The 14,478-nt window shown below is 37.7% G+C and overlaps 1 protein-coding gene across 4 annotated transcripts in view; it reads left to right on the forward strand.

The window, feature by feature from the left end:
- LOC150106126 (uncharacterized) overlaps positions 1 to 14,478 on the forward strand; it is a 424,317-nt gene that overhangs the window by 129,547 nt on the left and 280,292 nt on the right. For all 4 annotated transcript variants that reach the window (XM_090393871.1, XM_090393872.1, XM_090393873.1 and 1 more), the window contains one exon: positions 13,578 to 13,736. In XM_090393871.1, the coding sequence (XP_090249997.1) occupies positions 13,578 to 13,736 (159 nt within the window). The remainder of the gene's footprint in view (positions 1 to 13,577; positions 13,737 to 14,478) is intronic.

The following is a 14,478-nucleotide window of genomic DNA, read 5'->3' on the forward strand; positions in this document are numbered from 1 at the left end:
GCATACATGCCACATGTACTGCATGCCACAAAGTCCCTTATGATATTTCTAATAATTGAGTTCTTAAATGGCGGAGGACTTGGCGATACGCCACTTGCGACTGCTAGTGAATCCATCATCATTCCTTACTGCCGAGTAGCGTAATCTTTAATGATTATTCAATTAATAAATTCCATTAAATAAATAATAGAAAAAAAATAGTACATACAATTACAAGCAAAAAAAACATTTAAGTACTAAATATAATTAAATTAAATTAAATATAACTAAATACAGTAATGAAAACTTAGCTTCTTATCTTCGTTTTGTCTTTCACCGTTAGGCATTCGATTCCGACGGTAACCAAAATATATTATATCGTGACAGCAACTAACTTCCAAAATACAACCACTGAAGTACACTCGTATTCAGAGAAACAATTTAGCACTCAAAAACGTAGAAAAATGGGGAAAAAAACGGACTATTCACCGATTAAAAATCACTTTCTTCTGCACAGCTCAAATTCACCGCCATGTGCTACAGCGATGCTAGCGCCACTCAAACGTTATCAATATTCATCTTGTACTGCTTCCAAAGTACCTTCTTCTTCTTCTTCTTCCAGATTTCATGCTTAAGCCCCTCATGCATCCATTTTACATCTACCTTATTCAGCCTTTTGACCTTCAGAATACATTCACACATTGATGCTGTTATGTATAACTTTGTCAGTTCCCAAGGATCATTTATTTCCTTACCACTCAACTTCTCATTCCATGCTACAGCTACAGGCTGTCTACTGAGCTTCTCATAATCACCAGCCTTATAATTCCACACATGTTCAATGCATATATGGCTAGCCTCAACCCAAGTGATCACTTCATGATCACTTTCACTAACTGGAGGAATGTGTGAAACCCCACTCACAATTGCATTCTCTGACAATATGATCGGATCTATAATTCTCGATCCTTGCTTGTCCTCCTTTATATGCCACATGAGATAGTCTCAAAGAACTCAAGAAATTAATTTTTCTTATTCCCAAATGCTATTTCTTCATTCCAGTCTATATGGCACCATAGTTAAAATTGTCCATAATAATTACCTCTCCTTTGTTCATTAATCTAAGTTGTTTATACGTTTCTTCATCACCACCCTCCACATTCCCTGGTCTATAGCAGCATCCACCTAAATATATCTTCCAGTCAATCTCCATGTTAAACCACACTGACTCATAATCATTGCCACTATTTCCTTCTTTCATGTCTACTTTATGTGGACATAAATCCCTGCTCTCATCAGTAGCCCTCCTTCTCCTCCCTTCTTGTCCTTTCCATCCTCTCGAAACTTCCATTTCTATTCCTGTTAGAATATCATCTTCATTCAACTGTTTCACTTATTCCAATGATTTCCCTTATTTCTGATACTTCTGGCTTTTGTAAACAAACACAGTGATTCATTTTTACATCTATAACCAGTTGTATCCACCTCGTTATGAACATTATTTGGATTGATATTTACAGTTTGCTTAGAATTAGATTGTAGAATCTGTCTGTATGAACATACATATGTTTACATAAATTGAGGATTCCTTGATGTAAGAAAAAATATTTTAGTTATTTTGCCATAGTGAAAAGTCTGGGAATTACTGATCTAATCCTTAGCCCACCCATGGTGTTATATATGATAATTTTACTGCTGAAAGTTTATTTTTCACTTGATTAGACTATCATAAAATTTAGTTTAATCCTTTATCCAAGTGTGAACAAACAAAGTTTGCACCTGAAAATATCTTCAGGACTGGGGTAAGGTAGTACAACACCGGACAGCTCGTAGCAAAGGTGGACCAAGCTAACATCACTCCTATCTCAGTATCTCCCATAATGCAAAACACATCTCCTTGTGGATATGTATAATGTTATGCATTAAGGGAAGGGCCATTACCCAAACTAGTTTCGACCTTTATTGAGGTCTCTTCAGTGGATGCCAGGCCCAGAGTGGATATACCAGGCAGAAGCAATAGCGAGGACATCTTTACCTATAGGAGTGCCAAAAGGCGTGCCACCTTTTTATTCAATTACTCTGGATTTAGAGAAAGATGTTGAAAGTTTATTTATCACTTGGCTAGACTATAATAAATTTAGTTTACTCCTTTATCCAAGTGTGAGCAAACAAAGTTTGCACCTGAAAATATCTTCAGGACTGGGGTAAGGTAGTACAACACCGGACAGCTCGTAGCAAAGGTGGACCAAGCTAACATCACTCCTATCTCAGTATCTCCCATAATGCAAAACACATCTCCTTGTGGATATGTATAATGTTGTGCATTAAGGGAAGGGCCATGACCCAGACTAGTTTCGACCTTTATTGAGGTCTCTTCAGTGGGAGCCAGGCTGTAAGGAGATGTATTTTGCATTATGGGAGATACTGAGATAGGAGTGATGTTAGCTTGGTCCACCTTTGCTACAAGTTGTCCGGGTGTTGTACTACCTTACCCCAGTCCTGAAGATATTTTCAGGTGCAAACTTTGTTTGCTCACACTTGGATAAAGGATTAAACTAAATTTATTATAGTCTAACCAAGTGAAAAATAAACTTTCAACATCTAAATCCAGAGTAATTGAATAAAAAGGTGGCACACCTTTTGGCAACTCCTATAGGTAAAGATGACCTTGCCATTGCTTCTGCCTGGTATCTCCACCTCTGGGCTTGGCTCCCACTGAAGAGACCTCAATAGAGGTCTCTTCAGTAGTTATGGGAAGGTCATCAGCATAGATAAAATTTATAGTTCCTGGAAAGATGGGGAGATCATTGACGTAAATGTTGAAAATGAATGGTGATAATACACTTTTCTGGGGGAGGCCATTTTTGGGGGGATGCCAGCAGCTGTTCCCCCCCCTGGTTCCACAAAAAATAGTGTTTGTTTTTGAAGAGTGATTGATCAGGAGAACTAGGTGATAGTCTCTAGTGATAGTCTGTATATTTTATTTCTGAGTGTGAGATGGTTTATGGTATCATATGCTGCAGTTAGATCTACAGACTGCTCCTGTGGCTAATTTTAGCTCATATATTGAGTGCGGTTGAGAATTTGTGATGTACAGAATTTGTCTGGTTTGAAACTAGCCTGCTCAGCAATAAGATGGGCTTCAATTAGGGGTTGTAGCCTGTTCAAAATTAATCATTCATGGAGTTTTAAGAGGTTGCTGAGTAGTGATATTGGTCTGTAATTTTTTCTTCGGTTGGAGTTTTCCCTGGTTTCAGAAAGGCCACCATTCTATCATGCCTCCAGATAGTTGGTATCCTTAGGGTTCCGAGGCAAGTTTGTATAGTTTTAATAACCACTCTTTAGTCCTGGATCCAAAATGTTTAATTTGTTTATTATAGATATTATCAAGGCCTTCAGATTTTCTAGGTTTTAATAGGTTTATGGCAGCATTGAGTTCATTGATGGTGAAATCGGAGCAAATCATATTTTGTTCCTCTCTTGGGGTTCTAGGTATCTTATTTTTTGGGTGCTTTTTTAGGGAATTTTCCATTCAGCAAAAGCTGGTGAGCAGTTTGAATGAGAAATCCTTCCTAATTCTATTGATAAAGTTCCATGCCTTTCTACTACTATGGGTCATATCAAGGGCTTCTATTTCTTTTTTCCATGGGGAATGCCTTTCCTCTGCCATCTTGGAGCATAATTTTTCTCCTGCTTGGATCCTCTGAGAAAGGGTTGGTGTTGTAACGTTGTAAGTAATTAGCATACTGAGTTTGTATGTCGCTGGAAAGGCCTGGAATGTAGTTTGTGCAGCATCCTTGGGGGATGTGTTTGGTGGAGATTTCCTCAGTATTTTTATGAATTGAAGTATACTCTCGAGTGTTTAGAGGGACTAGTTCTATGGAGTGGTCAAGATCTTCCATGAAACCCTTCCAATTAACTTTTTTTTTTTTTTTTTGGAAATTAAATTGTTGTCTGTAAGGGACTGTGTTAGGCATAATGGCTGGGTTGAATTGAAGCATTATATGTCTATGTTGAGTTTGTGGAATGGGATTTAAAACCTTTTTAATACAAATTTTGGATATTTTTGAGCTAATATGAGGTCAGGGTTATAGCCTTGCTTCCATCTGCCAATGTTGAAAGAAGCAGGGAGCTTTGGATTATGTATCAGATTTAGAGAAATGTTTTCACCCCATTTTTCAACAAGTTCTTCATATTCGTTGGACTTTGTGTAGCCCCAGTTAATACTATGGCTGTTACAGTCACCTAATACAACATTAGTCAGGCATGCATTATTATTGAGGAGAATGTCAGGGAAGGAGAAAGCTTCTCCTGCTAGTTTATAAACTGAAGTGATTGAGATATTTCAATGATTGTAATAATTCAATGTTTCTGTTGTTGTTGTTTGAGTCAATGGACGATGTAATTAAGTTTTCTTTTGGAAATATTGCACTACCATTTTTATCATGGGGTATCTCTTTGATGAGTTTCATGCCATGGATGTAAGGTCTTGCGGCACCTTCCCCTCTGTGAGTTTCTTGCAAACAGAGTACATCACAGTCATTATCTCTACAAATATTTGCAATGAGATCTTGTTTGACACTGGAGAAACATTCAATATCAAGTGATATTATTTTTACGCCTGGCTCCAGGTGCTTTCCTTCAGGGCAGGAATTTGGGAGCATTTTGGTTTGCAGGGTGGGCGCAGCAGCTAGGTTCTCATTCCTGCACCCTGTTAGGGGGAAGCTAAAGCTGCTATCAACCAAACGCAAGTGATCGAACTATATAATATCAGCAGTAGATTACCTCTTTCTCTTTAATCACTTACCCACACATTGTGCTCTTGTGTTCAGGACTGGATTTAAGGTTGTTGTTGTAAGCTATAACTCTTAAGAGCCCCCCCCCCAATCTACTGAGGAAATTTTAGATTATTATTATTATTATTATTATTATTATTATTACATCACACCTCCAGGGAGTCCAAAGACTCATTGAGGGAGGGTATCTACTCTACAATTCTTTGTTTCACTACTCCACCAACCTTCATCATCTACCACCAATGCCATCTATCGCCAACTACCACCACTAGTACTTTCACAGACAATCACAAACATCCATGCCCAAGGCAGGATTCGAACCCGCAGCCTTTTGGCTGGAGAGCGGATATGCTAACCACTCAGCCAACCAGGCTGGCAACTTATTTATACTAATGCAAAGACCCCTTGTAATGTAAGGCTCTAAGCTGCAGCTTGTGTAGTATATGCATAAATCTGGCTTTGATTATAGGTCCTGTGAGCTTTTCATGTTTAAAAATTTTTAATCATAATTTAAAAAAAAAAATACAACTTGTACACTATAAAGACTAATTCTGCTAATGTATATTAATATATATACTTTATATATGTTTTAGTTGGTATTATTTATTGTTCACCAGCAACAGTTTAAAAACATGTATCCTTGCAATGTAGAAAATTTTTCATTTCAGTATGGGCACGACGACTAGTAAAAGTTAGCTTTAGGCTAACTTTTACTAGTTGTGTGGAATTCCAGAACCATTATAATTTTAATTCTAGTCACCAGCTAGAATCAAAGTAGTTTTCCCGGCATGTACCTCCATAGTTCAGTCAGAAAAATGAGGGCCAACACTGTGCCTTTTGATTGGAAAAGACCCTTTGATTCTTGTGATGACTGAGAGGTATCTTTTATATGGGCTTTTTTTTCAGTGGAAGGTGAATTTTCCAATCTCATATGAGGGTTGCAGAGTTTTATTCTCCCAGAAACTTGGATTTTCATTTTGCATAAGGACTAATTAACCAGAGAAAACACATGCAATTAACAGGCAAAATGAGCTCTTAAATGCTTTGGAGCTATCACATAAGGATAATACTATAACACCCCCCCCCAACTTTACTAATTTATTTGCTCCCATCGTATCTTCTCTTCTCAATCTGTTTACTCAAATTATTGCATTCATTTAATCTCTCCTTCCTAAGCAACACTCCCCATGCTTGATATTATTATTATTATTATTATATCTGAGACCCCCAGAGAGTCAAGGACTCATTGAGGGAGGCTATATAAATCACCCAAACCAGCTATCATACCTTCCCTTAAATTCATTGACACTAGATTCACTCACTACCGCTAAGGACAAATTATTTCACTCACTCACTGCTCTCTGGGAGAAAAACCTAGCCCTTACTTCTTGACTGCAAATAAATTTACTTCCATGGATGCCCCCGTGTTATCTCCCACCTTCCATATAACGAAAAATTTCATCATTTGATATCCTATAACACCCAATCAAAAGTTTATAGACCTATATCATATCACCCCTCTTTCTCCTGTTAACCAGAGTCTGCAATCCACATGCTTACAATCTGTCCTCATAATCTAAATCCCATAATCCGGATATAATCTTTGTAACTCTTCTTTGCACCCTTTCCATAGCTTCTTTATCCTCTTAGAACTTGGGAGACCAAATCTGCACACAATAATCCAGGTCTTATCAAAGCCTTATAACGAGGCAAAATGACTTCCTCATTATTACATGTTAAGGTTCACTTCAACATCACAATTATCCTCTGAGTTGTATTTGCACCTTTTGCTGCATCCCTTGCCTCTTCAGTTTCTTGCCATAACCTCGCTAATATAATATGCCACTGGAACTCTAATCACAACAAAGTGCATAACTTTACACTTACTAACATTAAATTGATATTTTTCGTTTGCTCAAATTTCCAGTCTATTCAAATCATTTTGTAATTGCTGAATATCAGTAGCATCTTTATTTTATTATTTTTTTATTATTTATCTTTATTACAGTTACTGACTCTTCTGAAATGTTTCAAGGCAGTAACCTCATCCTGATGAATTCAAACAACTTATCCAAACACAGTAGTCCAACTGTATGTTTTCCCTCAACCTGCTGGTTGTGAGTAGGAATGCTACTTTACTAGTGAATTATTGTACACGGGTGGAACATAGGTAGAAAAGGGTGGTTTCCCATTCCCCCCCCTTTTCCAATAATATTCTATGTCTGTAGGTATATGTGTTCATAGAGCCAATTTGCCTGTTCTAAGGAATGAACAAATTGAGTTTGAGGACAAAAAAAATCCTCCATATGAGATGCTTATTTACCTCCGAAAAGCCCTGATAAATTTCTTCTCATAATCGAAGGTGAGTTATCCGATCTCATGCGAAGGTAGCAGGGTTTATTCTCCTGGAAACTCGGGTTTTTCATCCTGCATACAGAAAAATCGGCCCTTCAGAATTTACAGACAAAAATACTAGTTGTGGTGGAGATGGGTGGTAGATGGCGTTGATGGAGTTAATTCATAGTAGAGGTTCGGTGTAGTGGTTGAGACAGGTGTCCTCCCGCGATAAGTCTTCGGACTCCTTGGAGGTATCAGGAATAATAATAATAATAATAATAATAATAGGCAGGACTCGAACCCAGGTCTTTCCAGTTAAAGGGTTCCATCAGAATAAACTGAGATCAGAGTTTCCAGTCCTTTAAATGTAATTTTATCAAATTAAAAAAAGTTGTTGGTGATTCTCTTCAACATTGCATTTATCTGTCATGATAGTTTTACTACTGGCAGTATAATGGAAATGAGTATTATATTTCATCTAAGTTCTAAGTTTCCAGCTATCCATGATACTAGTCAAATCCTTTGTGTTTCAGTTCATCTCTCTCTCTCTCTCTCTCTCTCACACACACACACACACACAGAGAGCTTGGAAAGAAGTCAATGGACATCATAGTGTGAGGAACAGACAGCCACAGCACCCACCTTAATAAGATGTCCTTTCTCTGTAATGACTGCAGCAATCCTATGTTGCATACTTTCCACAAATGTATGATAGTGATCAATATGATATTTGGACAAGCCTCCGGAGCTCAGTCAGTATAGACGAATTCTGACAGGAATCAAAAGACAGGAATCAAAATACCTGTTTTTGATTCCTGTCAGTGACGTGAGAAACCTCTATCTGGTCTCTTTCAACTAAAGGTGATTTAGCCGGTCTTATACAGAGGTAGGAGGTTTTTTTCACCTGGAAACTTGGTTTCTCCCCCCCCCCCCCCCAGAACAGGCAAACAAACCGGCCTGTGAACACACATATCTACAGACATAGGACACTGGTAGGCATAGGGCTAACCACCTTGTCCTCAATATGGTAGCAGTTAAGTGAATAGAAATCCTCTGCACTGCAAGGTAATAGAGGAGTGAAGGAATAAGAAAAAAATAAGAAAGAATGAATTTTGGACCATTCTTCCTGTAATGAGGTCCTGGATCATTGTGGGGCAGACATCCCTTGACCTCACCTGACGCTGAAGTTCCTTCCATAGATGTTCAGTACAGTTGAGATCAGGACTCTGTGGATACGTCAAGTTGATGGCATTCATGTCCACAAACCATGCATTTACAGCAGCAGCAGTAGGTTTACATATGGTACATGGTCTTGCTGAAAGAGACAATGGTCAGTTCTGTAGAAATAACACAAAGGAGGGAGCACTGCACTGTTCAGAATGTTCAATACCTATCAGACTTCAATGTTCAAGGCACCACAAACAGAGGTCCAAGGTCAAACCAGGAAAAATGGGACAATTCCATGACACCACCACCTCCAAATTTCATAGTTGGAGTTATGCATTCTGGTAAGAGACATTTCAGACCCATCTTAGAAGGCAAACACTGTTACACACAAAACTCATCAAACCATGCTTTTAACTCATTCAGTGCATCCACATTCACTATGTCAGACAGTGCATTGCACGCATCAACCACTCTCCATGCAGAGAACCAGCTCCTTATGCCCTTGATCAGTCTACTTAGACTGTTTCCAGGAATGTCCCTTTGTTCTACCCCTTCTTTCATTTGTTGAAAAATTTCTTCCACAATAACCTTTGTAACAACTCTTTATAATTGTCTCACTGATATCCCCTCTCTTCCTCCTATTCACAAGGGTTTGCAAACAGCATTCCCTCAATCTATCTTCATAATTCCATCCAAGACCAGTTACTATCTTAGTTAGTCTTCTCTGGACCCTTTCCCGCATATCCTCAACACAATGAAAACCAGGGGACCATATCTGTGCCCAATAATCAATATGAGGCCTAATCAAGGATATTATTATTATTATTATTATTATTATTACCCAAGACCCCATGGAGTCAAAAACTCATCTAGGAGGTCCTTTTATCAAACACACAGCTTATCATGCCGTGCTTTAAAAATACTCAAATTCTCTTCAGACGCCACACTCTCAGGCAAGGCATTCCCATCATTCACAACTCATATCTCCCCCTCATATCTCTATCATATCTCCCCCTCCTCCTCCTGTCCACCAGACTCTGCAACTTGCATCTTCTAAGTCTTTCTTCATACTCGACATTCCAGAGGTTAGAAACTACTTTAGTCAGTTGCCTCTGGAACTTCTCCAACATCTCTTCATCTTTCTGAAAACCAGGTGATCAAATCTGGGCACAATAATCCATGTATGGCCTAATCAAAGCCTTATACAATGGAACAAGAATCTCTCTACTTCTACAAGACAGTGTCCTCTGCATCATTCCCGGAAGCCTTTGTGTTGTCTTCACAATTTTGGCTATGTGACCCCTAAATTTCAGATGCTTACCAACTATCACCCCAAGATCTCTTATTTCCTCCAACTCTGACAATATATCTTCACCAAGCGTAAATTCCGCATCCCATCTTTGTTTTCCAAATTCTCAGGGGATTGCAAGGGGATATTTAGTTGTTTGTGGATGATGAGAAGCTGAGAAGGATTATTAGTAATAGTGCAGATGTGGTAGCCCTGCAAGAGGATTTGAATAAGCTAGATAGATGGGCAAATGAATGGGGGATATCAGTTTAATGCAGCAAAATGTAAGGTCTTTGAGGTTTGAGAAACATCGTTGGGATGCCGCATACTCTAAGGGAGGAGTTATACTGGAGGAAGTAGGGGAGACAAGAGATCTGGGGTTGATGATTGATAGAAACCTGAAATTTAGGGGACATATTGCAAAGGTGGTGAAGGTAACACAGAGGATTGCTGCAATAATGAGAAGGACACTGACCTGCAGAGATAAAACGGTTATCATTCTGTTGTATAAGACTCTGATCAGACATAAATTTAGTTTAATCCTTTATCCAAGTGTGAGCAAACAAAGTTTGTGCCTGAAAGTATCTTCAGGGCTGGGGTAAGGTGGTGCAACACCAGGGCGACTCCTTGCAAAGGTGGTGGAGCAAGCTACTATCATACCTGTCTCAGTATCTCCCATAATGCAAAACACATTTCCTTGCGGATATGTCTAATGTTATGCATTAAGGGAAGGGCCACTACCCAGACTAGTTTTGATCTTTATTGTGGTCTCTTCAGTGGGAGCCAGACCCAATTGGATATACCAGCCAGAAGCATTAGCAAGGTCATCTCTACCTATACGAGTTGCCAAATGGTCTGCCACCTTTTTAATAAATTATTCTGGATTTAGAGTAAATATAATAAAATATATAAATATAATATAATAAATAATATATAATAATATATATGTAATATAATATAATATAATATAATATAATATAATATAATATAATATAATAAAAAATATAATAAAATATAATAAAATAAAATTTATTATATAATAAATATAATAAAATATAATAAAAAATACAATAAAACTAAATTTATTATAATCTAACCAAGTGAAAAATAAACTTTCAACATCTTTCTCTAAATCCAGAGTAATTTATTAAAAAGGTGGCACACCATTTGGCAACTCGTATAGGTAGAGATGACCTTGCTAATGCTTCTGGCTGGTATCTCCACTTGGGCCTGGCTCCCACTGAAGAGACTTCAATAAAGGTCGAAACTAGTCTGGGTAGTGGCCCTTCCCTTAATGCATAACATTAGACATATCCGCAAGGAGATGTGTTTTGCATTATGGGAGATACTAAGATAGGAGAGATAGTAGCTTGCTCCACCTTTGCAAGGAGTTGCCCTGGTGTTGCACCACCTTACCCCAGTCCTGAAGATACTTTCAGGTGCAAACTTTGTTTGCTCACACTTGGATAAAGGATTAAACTAAATTTATTATATTCTAACCAAGTGAAAAATAAACTTTCAACTCTGAAATCTGATCAGACCACATTTAGACTATTGTTCTCACATTTGGTCCCCAGGATTTGAAGGGGATAATTTAACTGTGGAAAGGGTACAAAGACGGATAACAAAGATGATTTCAGGACTGTACAATGTTAGTTATGAGGATCGGCTGAGGGAATGTGGACTGCAGAGTTTGGTGGATAGAAGAAGGAGAGGTGATATGATTGAGACTTTTAAACTGTTTAAAGGTGGTTACAGGGTTAACACTGGGGAGTTCTTTCACTTGGTTAAACAGCAGGAAGGAGTGATGACAAGAGGCCATCCCTGGTAGTTATGAAAGGAAGCTGTGAGCAAGAGGGTGAGGAGTGGTTTCTTTGTATGGAGAGTGGTTGAACCATAGAATGCATTGCCTGATGGAGTGGTGAGAGCAAGAATGGTCAATGAGTTTAAGGAGTGTTATGATAGACTTTGTGTTTCTTAGGGGGAGACCTCCCCTCGATGAGTCTTGATAGATTTTGTGTTTCTTAGAAAGGACCTCCCATGATGAGTCTTTTGACTCCATGGAAGCCTGGATAATAATAATATTAATAATAAAATTTTAAAACCTTACATTTTGCAACATTGAACTCACATTCCCATTCCCGTGCCCAATCACTCAATTTATTCATGTCTTCTTGTAATGCCAGAACATCTCTGTTCTTTATAGTTCGTCCCAACTTTAATCATCTGCAAACAACTGAATATCTCCATCCAAATCTTCACCAATATCATTAATAACAAATTAAACAGCAGGCCCTAAAACAGACCCCTGAGGCATGCCGCTAGTAACTTTCCTTTTCCTGGATATCACTCCACCATAAACAACTTGTTGATTACCTATCAGATAGCCAGTCTTCAATCCAATGCACCAATCTAATATCTAATCCCATCCACTCTAGTTTGACTATCAACTTATCATGCGGTAATCTATCAAAGCCTTTGCGAAATCTAAGTATATTACTGTGTACCCTTCTCCTCTATCCATGGAAGCAGTCACCTTATTGTAATAAGTAAGTATATTACTAAAATATGAACTCCCTTTAGCCAATTCATGCTGTCCATCAAAGATAATACCATAGTTTTCAACCCAATTCTGAATCCTTGTTCTCACAAGCTTCTCCAACAACTTAACTACAGCACCTGACACACAGATAGGCCTATAGTTTGATGCTCGAGTTCTATCATCTCTTTCCACTCCTTAGGAACTTGACCGAGTGCAAGATTCATATTAAAAAAATATGTCAAGACAGGTGTCAACTCCCTGGCACATTCCTTTAGAATACGTCGTGATATATTATCAAGCCTTATTAACATCTAGTTTACTCAACCCCATACACCTCTTGCTCACTTACAGTCAGTCTCTCTTCCCCATTATCAACTGCTCTCAATCTCTCCATGAAGTCACATTCACAAGATTGAAAGACCTTTATTAACTGCTCATTAAGTATATCAACCACACCTTCTGCAACAGCTGTCTTTATACCATTTTTCTCCAATGAATATCATCCTTCCATAATCATTCTTTCTTTTGCTGGCTACATATCGATTATTTTACAATATCCAGAACTTTATTTCTACAAGTTAAGGTCCTCTGCATCATTGCCATGATCAGATGCAATGTCTTCCAACTTGTTCAGGGTGACCTCTGAATTTCAGATCCCAGTCCACCAAAATTTCCCCGACAAATATATACTTTGAATCCTAATGTTGGCTACCAAATTTCAGAGTCTTACAATTTACAACATTAAAATAACAGTTTGATACTGTTTCCCACTCATACAATCTTGTATTTTATTTTATTTTTTTCACACTGTTAGTTATGGCATTCTTTCAATGTATTATCAGATTTTATTTTGCAGCTTTTTACTGTATCTTTTTTTAAATTAATTTACATACACTTGTGCTGTCAATTGTACCCTGTGCATTTATATCTACTTTCTAGAACAATCCAAATTTCAAAATATTTCACAAAATGGCTAAAAATATTATTATTATTATTACTGATGCCTCCACGGAGTCCAGGGACTCATCAAGGGAGGATACATGCTCTACAACTCTCTGTCTCCACCATTCAATCCACCAACTGCAATGAACCACTACACCAATGCCATCTACTGCCCCACACTAGTATTTTTCACAATCACAAACATCCATGTGTGCAGCGAAATTCGAACCCACAGCCTTTTGGCTGGAGAGCAGATGCTCTAACCACTCAGCCAACCAGGCCTGCTAATATATTCTTCTTTTTTCTGGTAAGTATTCTAGTGTTTCATTTCTAAATGGATGTTATAAAGAATCAAGGTATAGTAATTTAAAACTCTGCAAATATGACAAGAAATATATATCTCCTTACATTATAGGATTTTTCACTAATTTTGTTTCTAGTGAAAAATAAAGAAACTTGCATTTTTAATACTCATCTATCGATGATAACCCAACTGCTCACTTTTTTCTTTTTTTTTTTTTTGCAGAATCATAAAACTCTCTGTGGACATGCAACTGTGGAGTGTCCTGATTGTAAGGCAAAAGTTGTTCGTATAGCTCTCAACTCTCACTTGGCTTCCAAATGTCCAGAAAAGCAAGTGGAATGCTTCCATTGCAAGAAGAATGTCTCAAGAAAGGAGCTTTCTGTAAGTTGAGATCAGAACACCCTGATAATACTTAACAAGTAATTAAAATTAGTCATCACTAGTTATGGATACTTTTTTAAAATTAGGTAACTTTAGTTTCCTTTGTGTGTAATAAATGCAAATTATTAGAATGTTGTATATTCTTACTGTTGAAACTGAAGTTCCTTTCCAACTTTTTTTTTTTTTTTGCACAAATTCCAAATCATTTTTCCCTTTAACAAACTCATGGTTATCAGCATAGGTTTGTTAAAGGGAGAATCATGTTTTACTAACTTACTTATGTATTATAACAAAGTAACAAATACCTTGGACAGAGGAGATTCATATACAGTGGTGTACTTGGATTTTGCAAAAGCCTTTCATAGATTGCCACGAGACAAACTGTTAAATAAATTAAACAGACTTCTGAGTTGGATCATTGGCTGGCTATCAGATAGGCATCAAAAAGTTGTATGGGGGGGGGGGGGGTGCAGTATCCCAAAAGAAGAGTGTCACTAGTGGTGTACAGCAGGGATCAATTTTAGGACCATTGTTGTTTGATTTGTATGTTAATGATATTGCGATGGGTTTAACTAGCGATCTGCAGCTGTTTGCAAATAATGCAAAATTGGGGAGAGTCAAGCAGATATTATGGCCTTATAGGAGGACTTGAATATGTTATATGAATGAGAGGTAAGTGGAATGTCAGTTTAATGTTGCAAAATGTAAGGCTTTGATAGGTATTATTTCTTGAAAAATTGCC

This window comes from Typopeltis vanoorti, chromosome 6 (assembly GCF_054136105.1).
Source record: "Typopeltis vanoorti isolate ZY-2024b chromosome 6, IOZ_Tvanoo_1.0, whole genome shotgun sequence".
NCBI classification, from domain to species: Eukaryota; Metazoa; Arthropoda; class Arachnida; order Uropygi; family Thelyphonidae; genus Typopeltis; species Typopeltis vanoorti.